Source organism: Amblyomma mixtum, chromosome 3 (genome assembly GCF_055824585.1).
Source record: "Amblyomma mixtum isolate Tamu chromosome 3, ASM5582458v1, whole genome shotgun sequence".
NCBI classification, from domain to species: domain Eukaryota; kingdom Metazoa; phylum Arthropoda; class Arachnida; order Ixodida; family Ixodidae; genus Amblyomma; species Amblyomma mixtum.
The window spans coordinates 405863684-405883123 of NC_143014.1; the positions used below are offsets into that span (position 1 = coordinate 405863684).

Sequence of the window (19440 nt, forward strand, 5' to 3'; positions counted from 1 at the left end):
TTTCTCCGTCATGAGTCGTGGTCTGACGCTTGTCCTGAGGAAAGTACTGACACCTTGGCCTGGAACGCACATCCGGACAGCTGGAGGCCATCTGGTGACACCGCTTGGCGTCTGCACCGCTAGAATGGAGATTCGTGGTGTTACCTTCACTGCCTGCTTCGCTGTGTTGGCTCATTGCTCGAAGAACCTCATCCTCGGGTTAGATTTTCTTCAGGAACACGGTGCGATAATCAACCTCCGCGAACTTGTCGTGACGTTCTCACCTCATTGTGCCCTAGCCGACAGCAGCGAGCCCGACAGGCCTGTTTTTCGCGTGTGTGATGACAATGTCACGCTACCACCACGCTCCAGTTTGTTTATTACGGTGGAGTGCTCCAACCCACGCACTCCTCACGGGGTTGCGTAAGGCAACCTGTCGTTACTGCTGAATCAACAAGTCTGCGTTGCGCGGGGTGTTACTTCCCTCCGCGGACTGCGAACGCAGCTTTTTGTTACGAACTTTAGCGCCGAATACCGCCACTTGCCACAAGCAACCGCCATAGCCTATTTCGATGAAATTAGTGACTCAGTCTCCCACTGCGCCTTGTCCCTCAACGATACCCATGCATCGACCTCTGACGCCCCCGTTATGACTGACGTGAACCCCGACCTAACCGCCGATCAGAAACACCGCCTCCACATGATCCTCGACTCTTTTCGTGACTGCTTTGCGACCACTTCTAAAGTTCGGCAAACATCGGTCGCTAAACACCGCATTGTAGTGGATGAAGGCGAGATGCCTATACAACACCACCCCTATCGAGTGTCTGCGAAAGAACGGGAGGTGATTCGGAGGCAGGTTGAGGAAATGCTCCGCGACGAGGTTATCCAGCCGTCAACAAGCCCGTGGGCTTCGCCCGTTGTGCTGGTCGCCAAGAAGGATGGCACTCTCCGATTCTGCGTCGACTATCGTCGCCTCAACAAGATTACTAAAAAGGACGTTTATCCGTTGCCCCGAATTGATGACTCGTTCGATCGCCTGCGTCATGCCCGATACTTTTCCTCTCTTGATCTACGCAGTGGGTACTGGCAGATCGAAGTTGATGAACGGGACCGTGAAAAGACCGCGTTCATAACCCCCGACGGCTTGTACGAGTTCAAGGTGCTCCCCTTTGGCCTGTGTACCGCTCCTGCCACCTTTCAAAGAATGATGGACACTGTCCTGGTTGGCCTCAAATGGCAGTCGTGTCTCGTCTATCTTGATGATGTGGTTATTTTCGCTGCGACCTACGAAGAACATCTCAAACGCTTGAGTGCAGTATTGACGGCCATCCGATCAGCCGGTCCATCTCTAAAACCCGAAAAATGCCACTTCGCGTACCAACGATTGAAGTTTTTGGGCCATGTTGTGACACCTGAGGGTGTAAGCCCCGACCCCGACAAGACGGCCGCTGTAGCTGCGTTTCCGACTCCCACTGATAAGCGAGCTGTGCGCCGGTTTCTTGGCCTCTGCGCATATTACAGACGCTTCGTGCAAGACAGAATTCTCCAGGCTGGCTGAGCCTCTCACACGGCTGACAAAAGACGATCAGCCTTTCGTCTGGGCACAGGAACAGCAGGACGCCTTCGAAAAGCTCCGCAAACGCCTACAAACAACGCCCATTCTTGCCCATTTCGACGAGGAGGCGGATACAGAACTTCACACCGATGCCAGCAACATTGGCCTCGGTGCTGTCCTCGTCCAGTGGCAAGATGGTGTTGAGCGCGTGATTGCTTACGGCAGCCGCACGCTGTCTCGGTCCGAGGCCAATTACTCAACCACTGAAAAGGAGTGCCTAGCTGTTGTGTGGGCGATAACGAAGTTCCGGCCCTACTTGTATGGTCGCCCGTTTCGGGTCGTGAGTGACCACCACTCACTGTGTTGGCTCGCGAATCTTAAAGACCCCTCGGGCCGGCTAGCTCGTTGGAGCCTTCGCTTGCAAGAATTTGATGTAACAGTTGTCTACAAGTCGGGAAACAAACACAGCGATGCAGACTGCTTGTCCCGTGCTCCTATCCCGTCCATCTCTGACGACCTCGAAGATGACCCTCTCTTTATTGGTGCTCTGACCACGTCCGCCCTCGCTCAACAACAGAGGGACGACACGGAATTGCGGCCACTCATCGATTATCTTGAGGGTACCGCCTCGTTACCGCCTCGTCTATTCGTGCGTGGCTTGTCGTCGTTTTGCTTGCGAGATGGCGTCCTCTACAAAAGAAATTACGGCCCGACGGACTCCGGTTACCTGCTCGTGGTTCCAACGGCGCTCCACACTGACGTTTTGCAGGCATGCCACGACGAGCTTCCTTCCGGCCACCTCGGATTTTCTCGAACGATGGCACGAGTTCGTCACCGGTATTACTGGCCCAGGCTTTCTGCGGCTGTCAAGCGTTATGTACGCACTTGCCGAGAGTGTCACCGTCGGAAGAAACCACCTTTCATGCCGGCTGGCTTGCTCCAACCCATTGCTCCGCCGAGAATTCCTTTCCACCAAGTCGGCATGGACTTACTGGGCCCATTTCCCACGTCATCATTGGGTAACCGGTATATTGTGGTTGCCACCGACTACCTCACCCGGTATTGTGAGACGAAAGCTCTTCCCCGCGGCACTGCTGCTGAAATTGCTGACTTTTTCATCATCAGCATAGTCCTCCGCCATGGCGCCCCTTATGTCGTTTTAACTGACCGAGGCACAGCGTTCACGTCCACGCTTACTCAGGAAGTTATGCGGCTCAGTGGCACAAGTCATCGTAAGACCACAGCTTACCATCCTCAAACCAACGGCCTAACCGAGCGCCTCAATAAGACTATCGCTGATATGATTTCTATGTACGTCGATGATGACCATAAGAACTGGGACGAAATCCTTCCGTACGTCACGTTTGCCTACAATACTGCCCTTCAAGAGACGACGGGGTTCACCCCATTTCGTTTGGTACACGGTCGTGAAGTTGTGACTATGTTGGACACGATGTTGTTGCCCGATATTGCACGCCCATCCGTTGCCGACGCTGATTCATTCGTTCGCCATGCAGAGGCTGCCCGCCGGCTGGCTCGGCAACGAACCTGCGTGCGGCAAGAAGTCGATGCTCACCGCTATAACCTCCGTCACCGCGAAGTCATTTTCCAGCCTGGCGATCAAGTGTGGGTTTGGAGCCCCATCCGTCTGCGCGGTCGCTCCGAGAAGCTTTTGCGCCGTTACTTCGGCCCCTACGAGGTCCTCCGCAAACTCAGCGACGTTACGTATGAAGTGCGCCCGCAAGGAAGTGTTCGTTCTTCCAGACGCCCGCCGACATCCGAAATTGTGCACGTCGCAAGACTCAAGCCATACCATGCCCGCTAGGACACCTCTCACCACGTACGGTGCCTGGGATTCTGTTAACACCCACACGTGGCTCCCCCTCACTTTCAGGCATCGAGTCGATGCCTTTCCAGAGGGGAGGGGCAATGCCGCACTTAGTTTAGCCATCACTCTACCGGCGCCCCCGTGCGGTCTGTCTTCGACCTTTGTCGCGCGCCGGACTTCGTCCTCTTCTGCTCGGTGCTAGTGCCTGCCGGCTGCGTTCTGCCCAGTGTGCTCGCCAGGTACTGTTCTGCCAGAGATAGAACGTCCTACCGGCGTCCGTGACAATATCTATGCCGCTGCATGCTGTTCAGCTTGCGTTTTTTTTCTAACGGGCGTTAAAAACGCCAACCTGCGTTAAATATTGATCGGCGGGGCGCTCAAGACGAATTATAAGACAAGTAAGAAAGCCGAAAGCACAAAATGGGCCTCACTGGAGCATTCAGTGATCGTGTAAGAGGAACATGCAAAATTGCTCGATGGGATGGTGTGTGTGTGTGTGTGTGTGTGTGTGTGTGTGTGTGTGTGTGTGTGTGTGTGTGTGTGTGCGTGCGTGTGTGTTTGTGTGTGCGTGTGCGTGTGTGTCTCGTTTATTCAACCGTTCTTCTGAGACACACACACACAAGGAGGACAGCTCCTCGCCCGGAGGTTGCGTGCGCCCCCACGGTGCGTTTATAGGCGTGCTGAGGACTGGTGGCAGATTTCGGCTCGCATGGCGTTCGAACCCATGCTGATTGATGGCCTGTACCCACCGCAGTACCCACTGTGCCAATGCTGCTAATCGGCTACACAAGATGAAAAATGCAGCTTACACATACAGCGTTGATTTTGTGTGTTTACGCGTTAGCAGCATCGATCTTGGCGGACGCGCTGAAGAAGCGCGACTGCATAGACTTGCGGATAGATTGGAACTTAGACTTCCAAGCAGATCTCAACATAGAAGTGAATGAATTGGGTCGAGTGCGGTGGTCCAAAAAATTATTTTTTAGCATAGGAGATGACACAGCAATTTTCTCACATCCCTCTGGGTACCCGAACCGCAGCGTAAGGAAAATGGGAAAGGCAGGATGAAAGACGAGAGAGAGAAAGAGGTGCCGTAGTAGAGCGCTCCGGAGTAATTATGATCGCCTGCGGGTCTCTGGGCAATGTGCTACGACATCCCACAGCCCACGGCAACCTTTGCGTTTCACTTTCATTGAAAAGCGGCCGCCGAGGAAGGGTTCGAACCCGGGAGCTCTAGCTCAGCACTCGAGCGTCGTAACCACTGAGCCACCGTAGCTCATAAGAGCGAACGACAATGACCCATTTTAGTCATTCCAACCACCTCGCTTGCATTTTGTCGTCTTCAGGGCTCACCGCCTTATATTGGCACATCACGGCTACACGCTCGCAATTCGTGGCTCTCAAAAATACCAGCTCGGGAGGGCTTGAAATAGTGGCTTGTCAAAATTATATCACAACTGCTATGTGTACAATTACTCCCACATTATCCCTCAAATGGCAGAGGTCCAGATAAACATTTTATATCAATGCTCGCTGCATTACTGAAGATTGTGGAGTTCTCACAACACATAGTTTCAAAAAACCTTCAGCGGTTCTCACACTTACCGGAGAGATTTGAGCCGGTGGGGTACAAAGTTCCTGCGAAAGACATCGTCAGTGAACAGAATGGCCTCGCTGGAAGTCCCATACTCAAGAACAGTTCGACTACAAACTATGTCTTTAATTATGGCTTCGGGCAGCGCTGCCAAAGTGCGGTCTGGCGGTCCTCCCGTCTGTACCCTACGTCGTGCCGCTTGGCATGACAGCCAGAAAATTGTGGTTCTCTCCGTGTTTAACAGGTGGCACCACAACGCTTTTCAAATTGCGGCGCCCAAATTTCTTTCGTGTTCTATTCTATGAAGAACACTGTGCGTTTTCTGTATCTTGCGAAGTAGTTTATCACTCAGTTTATCTACTCGACTAGCGGTGCGCTCGCACCGAGGCAATGCTCTTGTACACCGCCAACTGCCTGACTGACCTGCAACCGTAATAAACTCGAGCGGTCTGTCCCTTAACGCTACTTCTTATGGAGGCAGGCACTGCCCGTGCTACTTCAACAGCTTAGCAACATTTATTCTGCGCCTGCTTCTGCAGACAAAGTACAATGGCGCCGTCGTTACCCAATTCCATGAGAGAAACCACAAATAGAGAAACCACTACAGTGTCCCTACACAATGCGAATAATGGCTGCAGTGAGGCGATTCCATGTTGGAGCTCAGTCAAAAACAGGAAGTGTGCTCAGACCACTACGCGCTTGCTGTAGCGTCTCTGCGCATCTTGTGACCGGCAATAATCACGTAAAGTCAATGTGATCTCGTGGGTACGCGATGAATAAGAGGCAACGAGAGGTTTTACTGTGGTTTTCATATGCAAGCTTTCACAGCAAAAAGGAGCGCAGAGATTAGCCTAGAGGCAAGCAGAACGCGCAACCCGGCCGCTGCTCGTTGTCGTCAGGCGTAGCGAGCGCAGCGACTCGCGGCTGCTTTCAGCTGGAATACCTACGCTTGGGATGTCGCCGAATCAATGCTAAAGAAACATGCTTAATGCCCAGTCTTGATGGGTAAGTCTGGTTCTAAACCGTATTCCTATAACGTGCACAAATGTTTAGCACTTCGCACCTTTACCTTTGAACTATCATTCAGGAGAAGACATAAGCAAGTGCAGCGTCCTCCATTTAAAGAGTGGCTCGACCGAGTCTACCAAATTTGAACAGCAGAAAAGCGTTGCTGTGTGCGTCACGAGTACGTTATGGCAAACGGCGCAGTACTCTCTACTTGAGCCAACGTACCAGATCCCAAGGTTCACCAGGTTGGTCGCGACGCCAGCTCAAAGCTTCGGGTTGACGATAGCTTGCATTGGCCCTTGGGACGTTACCCGCGCGGTGTCCTTGCTGCACGATAGGATGGAAATGAGACAGAGTCTATTTGACAAATGCAGCTAGCCGTAAATCACATCCCACTTCTGCCCTCCTGTTGCGAACTATCCAATTGAGAGCTGAAAGGTGCTACCATATGAAAGATTTTAATGGGTTCGTTTGCGCTGACAATGAAATTGCTTGGCGAGGCGACAGCAACAACCTTGCTCAGGGATCTTCGAGAAAGAAAAGCACCACGCCGGCGGACGAACTCAATTTAAAGACAGAATCGTATTTCGTGAACAATGGGTATGTAACAACGGGAGTCATCGTGAATAACGTGGAAAGAGAAACCGCTTTGATATAACTATTGAGCGAGTGCTCTAAACGGGAATTAAAGGTACAAAAGCTAAATGAGAGGAAAGAAGTGTTCATTTGGGCGCATAAATGTACGCAGATGTCTCCTCAGAGGCCAAGCACACCTGTGCGTGATGACCACCTCTACGGCGCCCTGACGCAGTAAGGAGTTCGTCGAAAACAGTAACAAAAGATTTATCTTGGTTAGGCGAAGTGTGACTCAGGTGAGTTAGCTATAGTAGTTCTGGATAGTTTCACATGAGGCTTCTCGACGGTTTCGCTTATTACGGAAAGTTTTCGTTGCAAAAAAAAAAATTGCGCAGTATACCCTTGCAGTACGATGAGCGCACAGCCCAGCCACTGCTCGTAGGTTTCTGACGCAGGCATCCCAATGCCTCGAGGGTAGCGCCAAAGTAACGCAAAAGGCCATTGATCACAATAGAGGGCCAGTCTGTTAATCGGCTTAAATATCTTCCCATACTGAGAATAAATTCAGGGATTCGTACATTTGTTCTTGATGAGCCACTTATGAGAAGATATAAAAATAGCTTGTTTTTTTTTTCACTCAATCAGTTACTCAACCGTATGCGCCGTATCTAACACTACACAAGTCTGTGGCGCGAGTATCCTTCGGGGACCACCTAAGTACCCCCTGCTTGAGTGAACGTACCAGCTCTGGGAATTCGATAGCCTGGGGGGAGCGCCGCATAGCCTCTTCATAAAAAGAAACGGGCAACATGGCCGGATTAGCCACGGCAGCGGAGTATTCATCCTCCGCTAAGACCTGAAAAAGATACAGACTATCAAGATCATTCGACAAAACCACGCTGTCGTGAACCTTTTCCCAGACCTTTCTACTCCCAACAACCAATTTCCCTTTCGCTGCAATATCACCCTTCCTCTTTAATACCGCAGGGCCTTCTCTGAGCCCTCTCAGCTTAAATGGTTTTCTCAAAGTACTTTAACCTTTCTTACCTCCTCCTCCTCCTCTAAGTACCGTCATTCTCTTCCCTGCTACTGTTATTCACAGCAGTGTGAAATTTTCTTAGAACTTCTGGGTACCCATTCAATTTTCTATAAAACTGAATAAGGCGCATTACCTATACCATTTTGCCGGCATGAGAGCGGAAGTAAGAAGAGGTTTTGCCATAAGATAGAAATAGTTAGAGAACGGTACTAGCACGCGGCGATAACGATGACGACGCCGTGAACAAGAGACGACCGGACTGAAGTGGCACTAAAACTAACCTTTCAATAAGCTGATTATCGCCCACAAGGACTAAAAAAATCGTGCCCGGCGGCGATAGCAACCAGCGGGTCGGTGTTCGTCCAAGAACACAATGACAACATCCTCCACCGTACTAAATTGAAAGAGAGCAATAAATGCTCGAAATAAAGGGCACAGTAGAACGGCAGTAATTTCGAAGACCGTAGAAACAGGAAAGCATAAGTGTGTTTTTCTAGAGCATTCTGATCTGTTCTTGCATATGTAATCCTCATAGCCCAAGTGCCACCGAGGATAAACAAGGCGCAGTAGTAGAGGTACATGAAAAAAGAAAAATTACCCCTCTTGTAAGCAGGCCCCATCTTAAGAGTGTGCGGCGAACGAGAATAAATGGTTTGGTTTGGTCTCTCGGGGTTTTGCGTTTCAAAGCAACTCAGGCTATGAGGGACGCCGTAGATAAGAGCTACGTAAATTTCGACCACCTGGGGTTCTTAACGTGCACTGACATCGCAGAGTACACGGGCCTCTAGAATTTCGCCTCCATCGAAATTCGACCTCCGCGGCCGCGATCGAACCCGCGTCTTTCGGGTCAGCAGCCAAGCGCCATAACCACTGCGCCACCGTGGGACATCATGTGACCAGCGCTAATCACGTAACTGAATGTGATCTAGTGCGTGTGCGATGAGTACGAGGCGACGAGCGCCTTCTTTGCGATTTTATTATGAAGCTTTCACTGTAAAAAGGAAGACATAGAATAGCCTAGTGGCCCGAAGAAAGCGCCACCCGGCCGCTGCCGTTGTCTTCACGCGCAGGGAGCCCTTACGCGTCGCGGGTGCTGGCAGCTGGAACCTAAGCATTCAATGGCGCCGAAACAATATGAAAGAACGATATTCAATACCAAATCTCGGATGGTAAGCATGCCTGAAACGTATTCCCATACAGAGCTCAAAGGGTTGTCTTCGAAGTGTTCTCTTCTCCAGTGACGCAACACCGCATTGCGTTAAGCGCTACCTTGGCTTCCTTGACGTGCATAAGCTGGATAGTGTTATTGTAATGTGAATTGCACCGCGCTGCTCCTAAGCCTGGTTGTCATCTTAGCTCTTTTGCTCTGTATCGACATGCGTGGCAAGCGTATCGGAAATTGTCATGCGAAAGCGTTGCTTTCGGCCGGTGTTCTATCGATCGCACGCAGTTGTCTCCAATATTGTGTGTAACACACTACAAAATAGACGCTCTCAGTATAGTAGTAAACCCCTCACTCAAGTGCGCGATGAGCACTTCTAGGGCGCCGAGACGATCTAAGTTAGAAGAAAAAAAATACCAAACGTTTTATCTTGGTTAGGCCAAATGCCAAAAAGGTGCGCTAGCCCTAGTTGTTCTGGATAGTGTAAAACCTGAGACTTCTCAGCGGTTGGGTTTCTTAATGAGCTTTGATTGCAAAATAGATCGCGTAGGACATCGTTGCAGCAGGCCGAGCGCACAGCCCAGCCACTGCTCGTAGGCTTCTGGCGAAGGTATTCCGGCGCCCCCAGGGGGCTGGCGAACAAAAATACAAGCTTGTGGTAGAGCCAAAACAAGGCGGAAAGCTGATGATACCGACCGTTAGTTATTAACGGCGGCTTAAATACCTTACCATACTGAGAACAAAATTCGGGGCTTCGGAACTTTCTTCTTGACGAGTCACTTAAGAGAAGACATAACAAAGATCGAGTTCTTCTATTCAAACAGCTGCCTAACCGAAGGCGCTGGGTCTAGATATTACAAAAGGATTCAAGTCTATGCCGCGAGTATCTTTCGGAAAGCGCCTAAGTACCTCCAGCTACAGTGAACGTACCTGCTCATGCAAACATGCAGGCTGGTTGGCGCGCCGGCGAGCACCTTCAGGAAATGAAGGGCACACCGTATCCCGGGTAGCCACCACCGAAGGATATCTCCCCTCCACTAAGGCCTGAAAAAGAGATTATCAGCGTCATTCGACAAAAACACTTTGTCGTATATTTCATACCTGACCTCTCTTCCTTCCAACAACCCATTTCCCTTTCGCTGCAACCTCACCCTAGCCATTTCAAGTCGGGAGGCATTTTCGGGCGCTTTGAGCTTAAGTGGTGTGCCCTTGGTGTCATGCTGTTTCCTGCCATTGTCTTTTACAGAAACGTGGCATTGTGTGAGGTCTCTGAGGTATCCATTCATTTTTCATTAAAGTGAATAAGGCACGTAACCACTATCTTATTCGCCGCGGGAGGGGAAAAGAGGTAGAGATGATGTCGCAAGATTGAAAGAGAGAAAGGTATTTTCTTAAGGTGATGACGACGCCGTGGACAAGAGACAACGGGACTGAAGAGGCACTAAAACTAGCTCGTGAATTACCTGATTTTTGCCTACAAAGACAAACAGCTAGCCGGAGGCGATAGCAACCAGCCGCTCGGCGTTTTTTCAGGAACAAAATCACCACAACCTCCAAGGCACTAAATTTAAAGATAGCTATAATTCCTGGAAATAATGGACAGTCATTCCGGCAGAACGGGCAGAATAGCAGTCATTTCGAAGACCTGGAAACAGGAGCGCATAATACTGTTCTTCTAGAGCGGCGCTTTGGTCTCTCCTTGGATATCAAAGACTGATAGCCTATGTTCCACCGATGGTATACAAGGCGCACTAGTAAAGGTACAAGAAAACAGCAGCCTTAAACCCCTCTTTATCAGGGACTCAGAGGTTGCAGTGAACGTGACTAAAAGGTATACAAACGAAACGACTACAGAGAACAAGCATACATTAGCGGTCGCAAATGGCTTAAAGAATACGACGCAGTGAACGTCACTAGTAGCTCCGTCAGGATTTACTTTGCATTTTAGCTCGTCAAGTGGTCGCAGCATTTTTAAGGATCCGAAACGGCGGCGTAACAGTTTTTCTCCCAGTCCTCAGCGACAAAGAAGCGTCTATACAGATATGCGGTGAACTGGCTTGTATTCCCCGTCGTGTAATCAACGATTGCATACCATGAAGCGTCGGTGGGTTGCCATCCCTACCCACATGATCATTTGTTAGCTGTGCGCTAGGGATAGGTGGCGACGTCGAGATTGTCTTCTGTGAGGTTCGGTAGCATTCCGTAGAGTGCGGCGGAGACTACTCAGGTATGTAATAGTGTTATGTTTGCTACTGCCTGTGTTAACTCCAAGGGTTGCTTTCTTCACTTTCCAACATGGCTGCCTCAGGTCTTGCGGTGACCGCCACTACGTACTTGCATCGTAGCGACGCAAAGAGGACAGAAGACAGCGACGGGACGAGGTCGAGAGGTTCAGCTTGTATACGGCGAAACACAAGTACTATTCTTCCTCACGAGGTCGCAGACAGATTTGTGTTCGCGGCGCTTCATGGAACAGGCGCACATGCTTATTCTTCGGTTTGCGCAGCGGCGATAGAACTGGCCGGCTTCAATGCAGTGAACGCAAAGTGGGAGGTATTGTTCAGCGGTCCTCCAGATCTCTCCAGTCCTTGGCCTGGCTTGCTCAAGTATGGGTTCTTACGGCTGCGAAGAGGGTTCCTGACTGTAGCTTTGCGTGACTGCGTCGGATCCGTAACGCGGCGCCATGAACCATGAGTTATCTGTAGTCAGAATTTGAATTTCAGCTTGTTCGCGCCTTTCCCTCTACTTTTCTCACTTTTTTGCACGCCGCCTAGTGGTGCGGAGCTTCCCGATCCGCCGGAGCTATGCGGCTTATTGGCCGCGGCCATGGTAGCTGCCTAAGGTCTGAAAGAATGTAACCAATAGCCACCTATCAACTTGTATACGCAGGTGTGGGTGACGGAGTAGGATGCGAGCATGAAAGCTTCGCCGGGAAGGGCTCGCCAAATTAAGAGGGAAGGTGTTTCAGAGCCTTTCAACTGCCCCCTCCCCCACTGCCGCTGCATCTGATCGGCGGGTCTACGTGTCAGTTGCATATGTCACTTACTCATCACGTGGCCGGCTGGCCTATTTTCACTGTTCTCTCATTGTTTTACGTCATCTGTGTTCAAATTTTGGCGCCATTAGGCGATGAGAGATCAGCTATGAAAATTAAGACACGTGCGCAGAATAGATGCCACAAGTATTTCGCTCAACGATGCGGGAAGATACGCATCCGGGAGATGGCTCTAATAGCTGTTCGATATATCTAACCTACGCTCCGTACGTAGACGCCATCCACAGACCCTCTGAATTTTAAATGGGAGTAGTGGGGAAGAAAGAAGGTTTTCCAACACCTCCTACATAAGAAACAAACAGAGTAAGACCACGAAACTAGGAAAATAAGTTATGACACAAATTTAGAGCAAATAATGCGTCGGTAAACTTGATCCGGCTTTCACTGCAAAATGAGTGACTTCCCTCCACTTTTCCTCTCGACATGAAAGCTTCATTTCATTTTTCCAAAGAATAATTCAGAGGTACTCTAGATTTGCCCTGCATGGAGATATTATATCTATAAGTATCGTGTGCTGAGGTTGTCCACGCGACTTCGCACCTGCTGCTAACCACAAAAGGCCATCATGCAAATTTAGCTTGTCCAGTTATAGCCTTTATTCGTAGAGTGTCGGTCTGTGAGTGGGAGCTCAATACTCCACTTTAGCAGCGGTCAAGGAGCACTGAATTCGTCCTCCCTTACCCTTGAGACAAGCGGATTCAGTACATGCCGATGCGATGTGTCATCCCTTGACATCCACAAAAAAACTACATTTTATACTTTACTTACTGCAAATATTTTCAGCCTTTCCCACTCGAGGAGCCGGCTGTAATAACGCTGCCGTTCTTTTGGTCGCGACGAGACTCTGAAAATACGGCGTCACAGAAGGCACATAACCAGGGCAGCCAGGGGTGATTTCTGCATAGAAACCACAAAAAGTGCTCTTTGCAGCGCCAAAAAGCGAAACCTTACGCACATTTAAGCGGCGATTTTTTTGCACCAAAAATTAAGTGCTTATGTGCAAAGTGATGGAAATTCAAATTTTCTTTGGATTAACTTATGGAGTTCTGACGACATTCTGGCTGCCTTTTTTTTTCGCGGCAGTGAATATTTTTGAAGTGTGCTCTATACTCTCCCAAGTCCTAATGAATTCTGGTCGAGAGGACAGCGACATGTTGGATAAAGATTGTTGCCCAGGTCTGGGTTTTCTTGACATTCCCAAACTGTGTGAAATAGTGTGCCAGGTGCTCCACAGAAGGGGCAGAATGAATTGCGTATGTCTTGATACCATTAGCTCATAAAGTAGGAATTGGACAGTTTGCAGCCGCCGGATGATGTGTTCTTCAAATTTGCTACGGCTTTTGTGAGCTAGAAAATATTTCCTTGTAACAATCTTATCGTAATCTTTAGTTTCAGCGTAGCTTAGTAAGGGTGAGGCATCGTTAATGGTGTCAGAGAGAGGCTGTGTGCCAGATGCTTGGAGGAGGGCAGCTCGAGCAGCTGTGTTGGCCACCCCATTGGCCGTCGTTGAGAGGTGCCCTAGTGTCCAGACCATCAGGACATTCTGGGGATTGGACGTTTCGAAAATGTTCCAACATGGAATGCCCACGCAGCCCCTAATATAACTAAGTACCGCTACGTGTGAGTCGGACATAATCGTTTCCTTGCTATTCTTGGATATCGTTAGTGCGATAGCTGCTTCTTCAGCCGATGTGGTATCCTATACATACTATTTCTCACCGGAACAAGCTGCCAATTGGAGCTGCGAGTGCTCATCGTGATGTATTTTTATGGCTATCAATGATTGGTGATTTAACTGTTCTTTCAAATATTAGTTGAACAAATGTACTGCTGCTTCTTCGGTTGTATATTATTTGTTTAATTTATCTCTATACATTGCTTCTTTGTCAACCCTCACTCCCCCTTTGTTCTTTCTCTCATGTGATTTTATTCAACTGCTGGTCACTTTAACGTTGTACCCACTCCCCTGCTATAAAGCTTCGGAGCTGCAGGGTGTACTGAAAATAAATAATAGAATAAACTGCATGTTTGCCGTGCAAAAGCTCAAAGGATAAACTTCTGAGTAAGAGACTAAAAGGTGCACGAACCCCAGCATAGCAGCACATGAAATGCGCTCACTGAGTGCCCTTTCAATCGTCCGCAGAAAACATGGCAGAGATAGGCAAGTTGTCTACTAGCGCTGCTTCATGGAACCCCCGAGAGAGAGCCCATGTAGCTGTCGCTCCTTTTAAAAAGCAGAAGAGCCTTAGTCATGCCGCCAAACTTCAGTTTGGTTTCCTGATCATCCCAGCAGTGCAGCCTGCATAGAGATCCAGCAGCCTATAAGCTGGAATTTTTAATAAGTTGCCGTAATTGTCAAGCAGTCATGTCTGAATACATTGCTGAGTAAAGACTAAGATGAAAAAGAATGCCAATTTCATTGAAGTGGAAAGTTTCCATACGTTCACTATTCACTGGCTTGTAACCGTACACAGGAAATGTACCAGGTGTTTCAGGGAACACATTAAAAATTAAAAAAGGCTTTTTGGAGAAAAAAAATGGCATTTGAGGCACAGTATTACTAGTGTTGGCAAACCAAGAAAACTGGTCAACTGTCTTCAGTAGTAAGCTGGTTAACGCATTTTTAACTTTTTACTTGTAGAGTTAGGCACCTAGCTGCAAATAGAGATTTGTACCCGGTCGCTAGTAATAGCCATATCAGTTCTTAGCATTTCGAAAGCTACCCTTGGCGCTCTGGCTTGACAAAGTTTGGCTTTTTCCACTAGCCACGTGGACTGGAGGGGTTACTTGACATGCACAAAAAAACTAGTTATTTTATACTTTACTTACTGCAATTTCAGCCTTTCGCGCTCGAGCTGCTGTCTGTAATAACGCTGCCTTTCTTGCGGTCCCGACGAGACTGAAAATACGGCATCACAGAAGGGACATAATCAGGGCAGCCAGGGGTAATTTCTGCATAGAAACCACTAAAAGTGCTTATTGCAGCGCCAAAAAGCGAAACCATAAGCACATTTAAAAGGTGTCATTCTGACTTTAAGCGGCAATTTTTTGCGCCCCAAATGAAGTGCTTATCTGCAAAGTGTTGGAACTTCAAAATTTATTTGGATTAACTTATGGAGTTCCGACGTCATTTTGGCTGCCTTTTTTTTTGTGGCAGTGAATATTTCTGATGTGTGCTCTAAACTGTCCCAAGTCCACTCTCCCCGAGTTTCCTAACTTTTGTCTTTTTTAAATTTAGCGAGGGGCTAGATTCTTCTCCCCCAAGTAGTGAAGCTACAACAAGGTTTAGACACCTGAAATGAATTGTACCTCACTGTTATCCCCACTCTGGCTCAGATGCTTTCCACACCAAGTGATCCTGGTCACTTTGCATGCTTCCGAAAATCCACCCCCTCACCCCCCCCCCCCCCATTCTTATCCAACCCTTATTCCTTTCCCTACTCGTACTGCAACTGGCGCCTGGAGCAACCTTGCACTTCCCTCTGCTAAATAACAAGCACAGGATGTCTGCCGGATCTTAGCTACTAACATCTGCCAACGACGTGCCCAGAACCACTCCATGTTTTAAGAATGCTCGAATCAATTACCGTGTATTGTACCCGGGAGCACCCTTACATTCATGAGAGGGCATTTCTCATAATATTTTAATTAATTTTTCTGGCCGGCGTCACAGTCAGTTACCCCACGATTTGTGCGTATGCTTAGATACTTGTATATCTCACGTCTAAATACCTTCCAATCCCGATGTATAATCATTGGGGCCACCACTAAAAACTGTATGAAATGATGTCTGCAAGCATGGTTAGAGTCCTAAAACCTCCGCCTTCATTGAACGCATCTTCGCCAATGTCACCTCTTTTCACCCTTATGCTTCCTCCCACCCTTAGAGAGTGTGGAGATAGTGGTCTCAGACTCAATGGAGATGTCCTCGACTGACCGTCACAAGCGCAGCCAGACTCCTTTGCTGTCCAAGCTCCCATTCCATGGGTTTCGTAGCTTAAGCCCTAAGCTGGCACTAGCAGGCTATGGCTTCAAAGCTGAAAGCATTTTCATCTTCCTGTATTAAAATCATTTGCTTCTCTCTCTTCCATTCTCATATCGCATACCATTGCAAACCATGGCCTTGCACATTTAAAACCTATTTGGACACAACTGTTTCACTCGAAAAATTAGCGGTGTGAATAATGCCCTCTTCAGGTCTATTGCATTCGAGCAGTGATTTAGTTTTCAGGATGAAAATACTTCTCTTCACAAAATCCGCTTAACTGATTGTCTCCATTTCAAACGATAAGGCAATATGTAATAATCACTCATTATGGCATTATGGTTAGCCGTCGTTAATTCACCAGTTAACGAAAACACGTATGGCCAAGCACTGTTTCAGTATCATGGTTCAAAATAAGGAAAACTTTGCCAATAGAAGCCTGCTTTCAACGTGGTGTCCTCCATAAAGAGGTTCCATCTTTCAAAGGTCAGTTAAATAACTTGAGATGCCTACATGGAGCCAATGCTTTGTAATAAAATTATATCATTCCTGCATTGACGTGTGTTTTCTGTCATTCCAACTGATTACACTATTGTTCAATCCTGTTTTGTAAGCTGCTGCACTTATGCATGCATACTGTATGTGCCAATGCATGCTTTCGCTATTGACCCAACAGTTGTTTGCTGGTGTTTCCTGTGCAGTTTCATGATGAAATAAATTGAATGGGCATTTCTGGCGCTTCTCTGGAAATGAGCTTGCGACCTCACCTGGCGTACTTCCTGTGTTGTCGACAGGAAGATGACCAACAAGACACCCACGCGACGACAGCACTCTAGATGGAAACATTGAGAAAGAAATATATATATGGAATACGAAAAGATGGAAGTTCGCAAGCGAGATGCATTGCCAATCAAATTGGTTTTTGAGGAAACAAAATGGCGCAGTATCTGTCTCACATATATATCTCAGTGGACACCTGAACCGCGTCGAAAAATGAAGGGAGGAAGGTGAGAGTGAAAGAAGAGAGAAAGAGGTGCCGGTCTGTGGAACGCAAAAGGCGCCCGTCAGCTTGCGCAAGCTTAGAAGTTAGATATGCCGAGCTTCGCACTGGGCTACGGAAGCGCTTCATGAAGCTCGATAAAGGAGAGTGTTACAAATTTTGGAAAACCTTCATCTTGACTACAGTTGCCTTCCAAAAGGGCTACGCAAGTTTTGAACATCTGTGTTGGCGACATGACGTACACAAGCTAGAACACAATTCATACTGGTGTGGCACCACAGGGACAGAGACAGAGTGACAACAACACAAGTGCTCACTAACAACTGACAAAGTTTATCCCTGTCCCTGTGGTGCCAAAGTTTATCCCTGTCCCTGTGGTGCCACACCAGTATGAATTCGTACCAACTCGCCCAGTTTTCAACTCTTTAGAACACAAGCCCGTCAGCAACAAGAATTATGAGGTTGGATACTAAAATCAAGGTAAACAGGAGGGAGCGGAGTCTTTTGTGGCAACTGCAATATCCATCTATCCTTCACAAAGGAAAAAAAAGCTTCTTTACAAGTCTCCACACTGGAAAATATGAAATTTTTTCGTTAATTTATTTGTGGTCGGTTGTGGCAACCAAAACGGTCCCTTTCGCATTTTACACCCATTAAGCCCTGATGTCCAATTTTGACACCATACCTGTAAATCAATTATTACTTGCACCACGAGCTTCAACTTTTTACTGCGCAGTTATAGTGCGCTAGACATTCTAAAAACATGAAGCAAAAAAATCTACGACGAAAATAAAAAATCCAGAGCCGAAAGGGCTAGACAAGGTCCACATTGCCCTCATGCGTCGCCATCGTACACCCGTAATGAGGTTGGCACCGCGCAGGGCTCGGTGCTCTCCCCTTTTCTATTCAACGCAGCACTCGTACCACTTTCAACAACCGTTCACGTGATCCGCCACCTTCGACACACACTCTATGCAGGCGATATCACGCTGTGGACCATTCATGGTAGTGATTCAGCCACAGAAAAAACCTTACAAACCACAGCTAACATCCCACAGCACAAGATAAACATCGGACTTTCCTGCTCCCCAGAAAAGTCTGAACACCTCCTTATACGCTCCACATCCCGCTCTTCACCCACCGCTCGCATTACCATCGCCTTGAACCAATGACCCATTTCCTATGGGATGGACTTCCCCAATCCTCTACTGCAAGCCAAGGCCTCAACAACTTAAAATGCGTATCCAGACTGCAGAGCCCTTCTTTCTCCCCATCACACCACCCATACCTTCGCTACTCTTAGTCAACTTTTCCTCGAAACACTCACCCAACATACCACCAGCCGCGCCACGCGGCCCGTGCACGGGAACGTCTGAAATACCACTGGTCGGAACCTTACGCTGTATGGGTGGACGCGGCCTGCACGGTTACTGCGGCAGCAACAGTGCTTGTAGATCACACCCTACAACCTACTGCTACGCTCTCCACTCACCTTCCTCCAGCTAGAAACCGCTGAGAAAGCAGCGATAGCGCTCGCGCTTACTCGCCCGGAAGCCGCCAATATAATTAAAGGCTCCGTTAACCTCCCTCCTAAATTTCCCGAAACGGTGAGTCGACGAGAATTGTTGCATTCTCAATTTGCTTCCCGCATGCCTGCCCTTCCATGTGGAGCTCATATGAGACTTTGCGTACTCCGGTAATCCCGAAAACTAGGCCGCCAATGACCACGCCCAAGGACATGGCTTGTGCAGGGAGAGTAATGGGAAGGCAAGATAACCGCCGGTCTTCCTGGTGGCGGCGGACTGGGCGCCGGCTCTTCCCGGGAGCGCATGCACCCTTCAGCGAGCTGACGCAAGCTTATAAGGCCGAGCGCGCCAGCTCTACCCTTCACCCCTCCTTGGATAACTACCACCATCTCCTCCGGAAACGCCTTCAGACCCGGACACTCCCATCCCCCTATATCCTCTCCCTGATCCACCCGCGAGCCTACATCCCCACTACTCTCTCTGCACCACCCACTCGCCACCGTCACCTATATCCTCTCAAAATGCTAGGTGCATCCTCCCCCGCAGGGCATGGAGCGCATGACCAGCCGGTGGAAATGAGAGACCCTCTTGCGCTTCGCGGATTCGGAAACGCACAAGATCGCGACACACAGGACCGCCGACGTGAAGGACCATTGTGGACTCATGGCATCTGAGCGCCGTGTGGTCGTATGGACGCTGAAGGGCGTACGTGCCCTCAACACCCTTCGGTCTAATAAAGTTTCTCTCCTCTACATGCACTTCGGTCAATTGGCGACGGATTTCAGCAGGTTGAAGGCCTCTTGAGTTCAGATATCGAAGAACAGCGTGAACGTCGCACCTCGCGGTAGATATAAGACAGCGTTCCGTTACACAAGCGGCTGCCGAGCCGAGAATGGCCGGCCAGGTGGCACGCGATAGCTGGTTTTAGAGAGAAGGGAACCGCGAACAAAGCAGTGTGGCCAACAGCGGCGCTGATAGTTTTCCTGCAGCCCCAACACTTTGGAGACCTTACTTTTGGAATTGCCCTGGTACTTGTCTACCTCAAGAGGTCGCTAGCCGCACTGAGCTCACGGTGCATCGTGAAGAAGGCCTGGAAGCTCATTCTTCTGTGTGCTCAGTGCTGGGGCATA

At 49.0% G+C, this 19440-nt stretch overlaps 1 protein-coding gene across 1 annotated transcript in view; it reads right to left on the reverse strand.

The window, feature by feature from the left end:
• Positions 1-19440, reverse strand: part of LOC149357487 (uncharacterized) — a 115020-nt gene that overhangs the window by 25579 nt on the left and 70001 nt on the right. The window contains exons 19-24 of the mRNA XM_089584747.1: positions 16552-16616; positions 14629-14698; positions 9675-9788; positions 7286-7399; positions 6193-6294; positions 4971-5003 (exon numbers count right to left, since the gene is read on the reverse strand). Coding sequence (XP_089440873.1) covers positions 4971-5003; positions 6193-6294; positions 7286-7399; positions 9675-9788; positions 14629-14698; positions 16552-16616 — 498 coding nt within the window. The remainder of the gene's footprint in view (positions 1-4970; positions 5004-6192; positions 6295-7285; positions 7400-9674; positions 9789-14628; positions 14699-16551; positions 16617-19440) is intronic.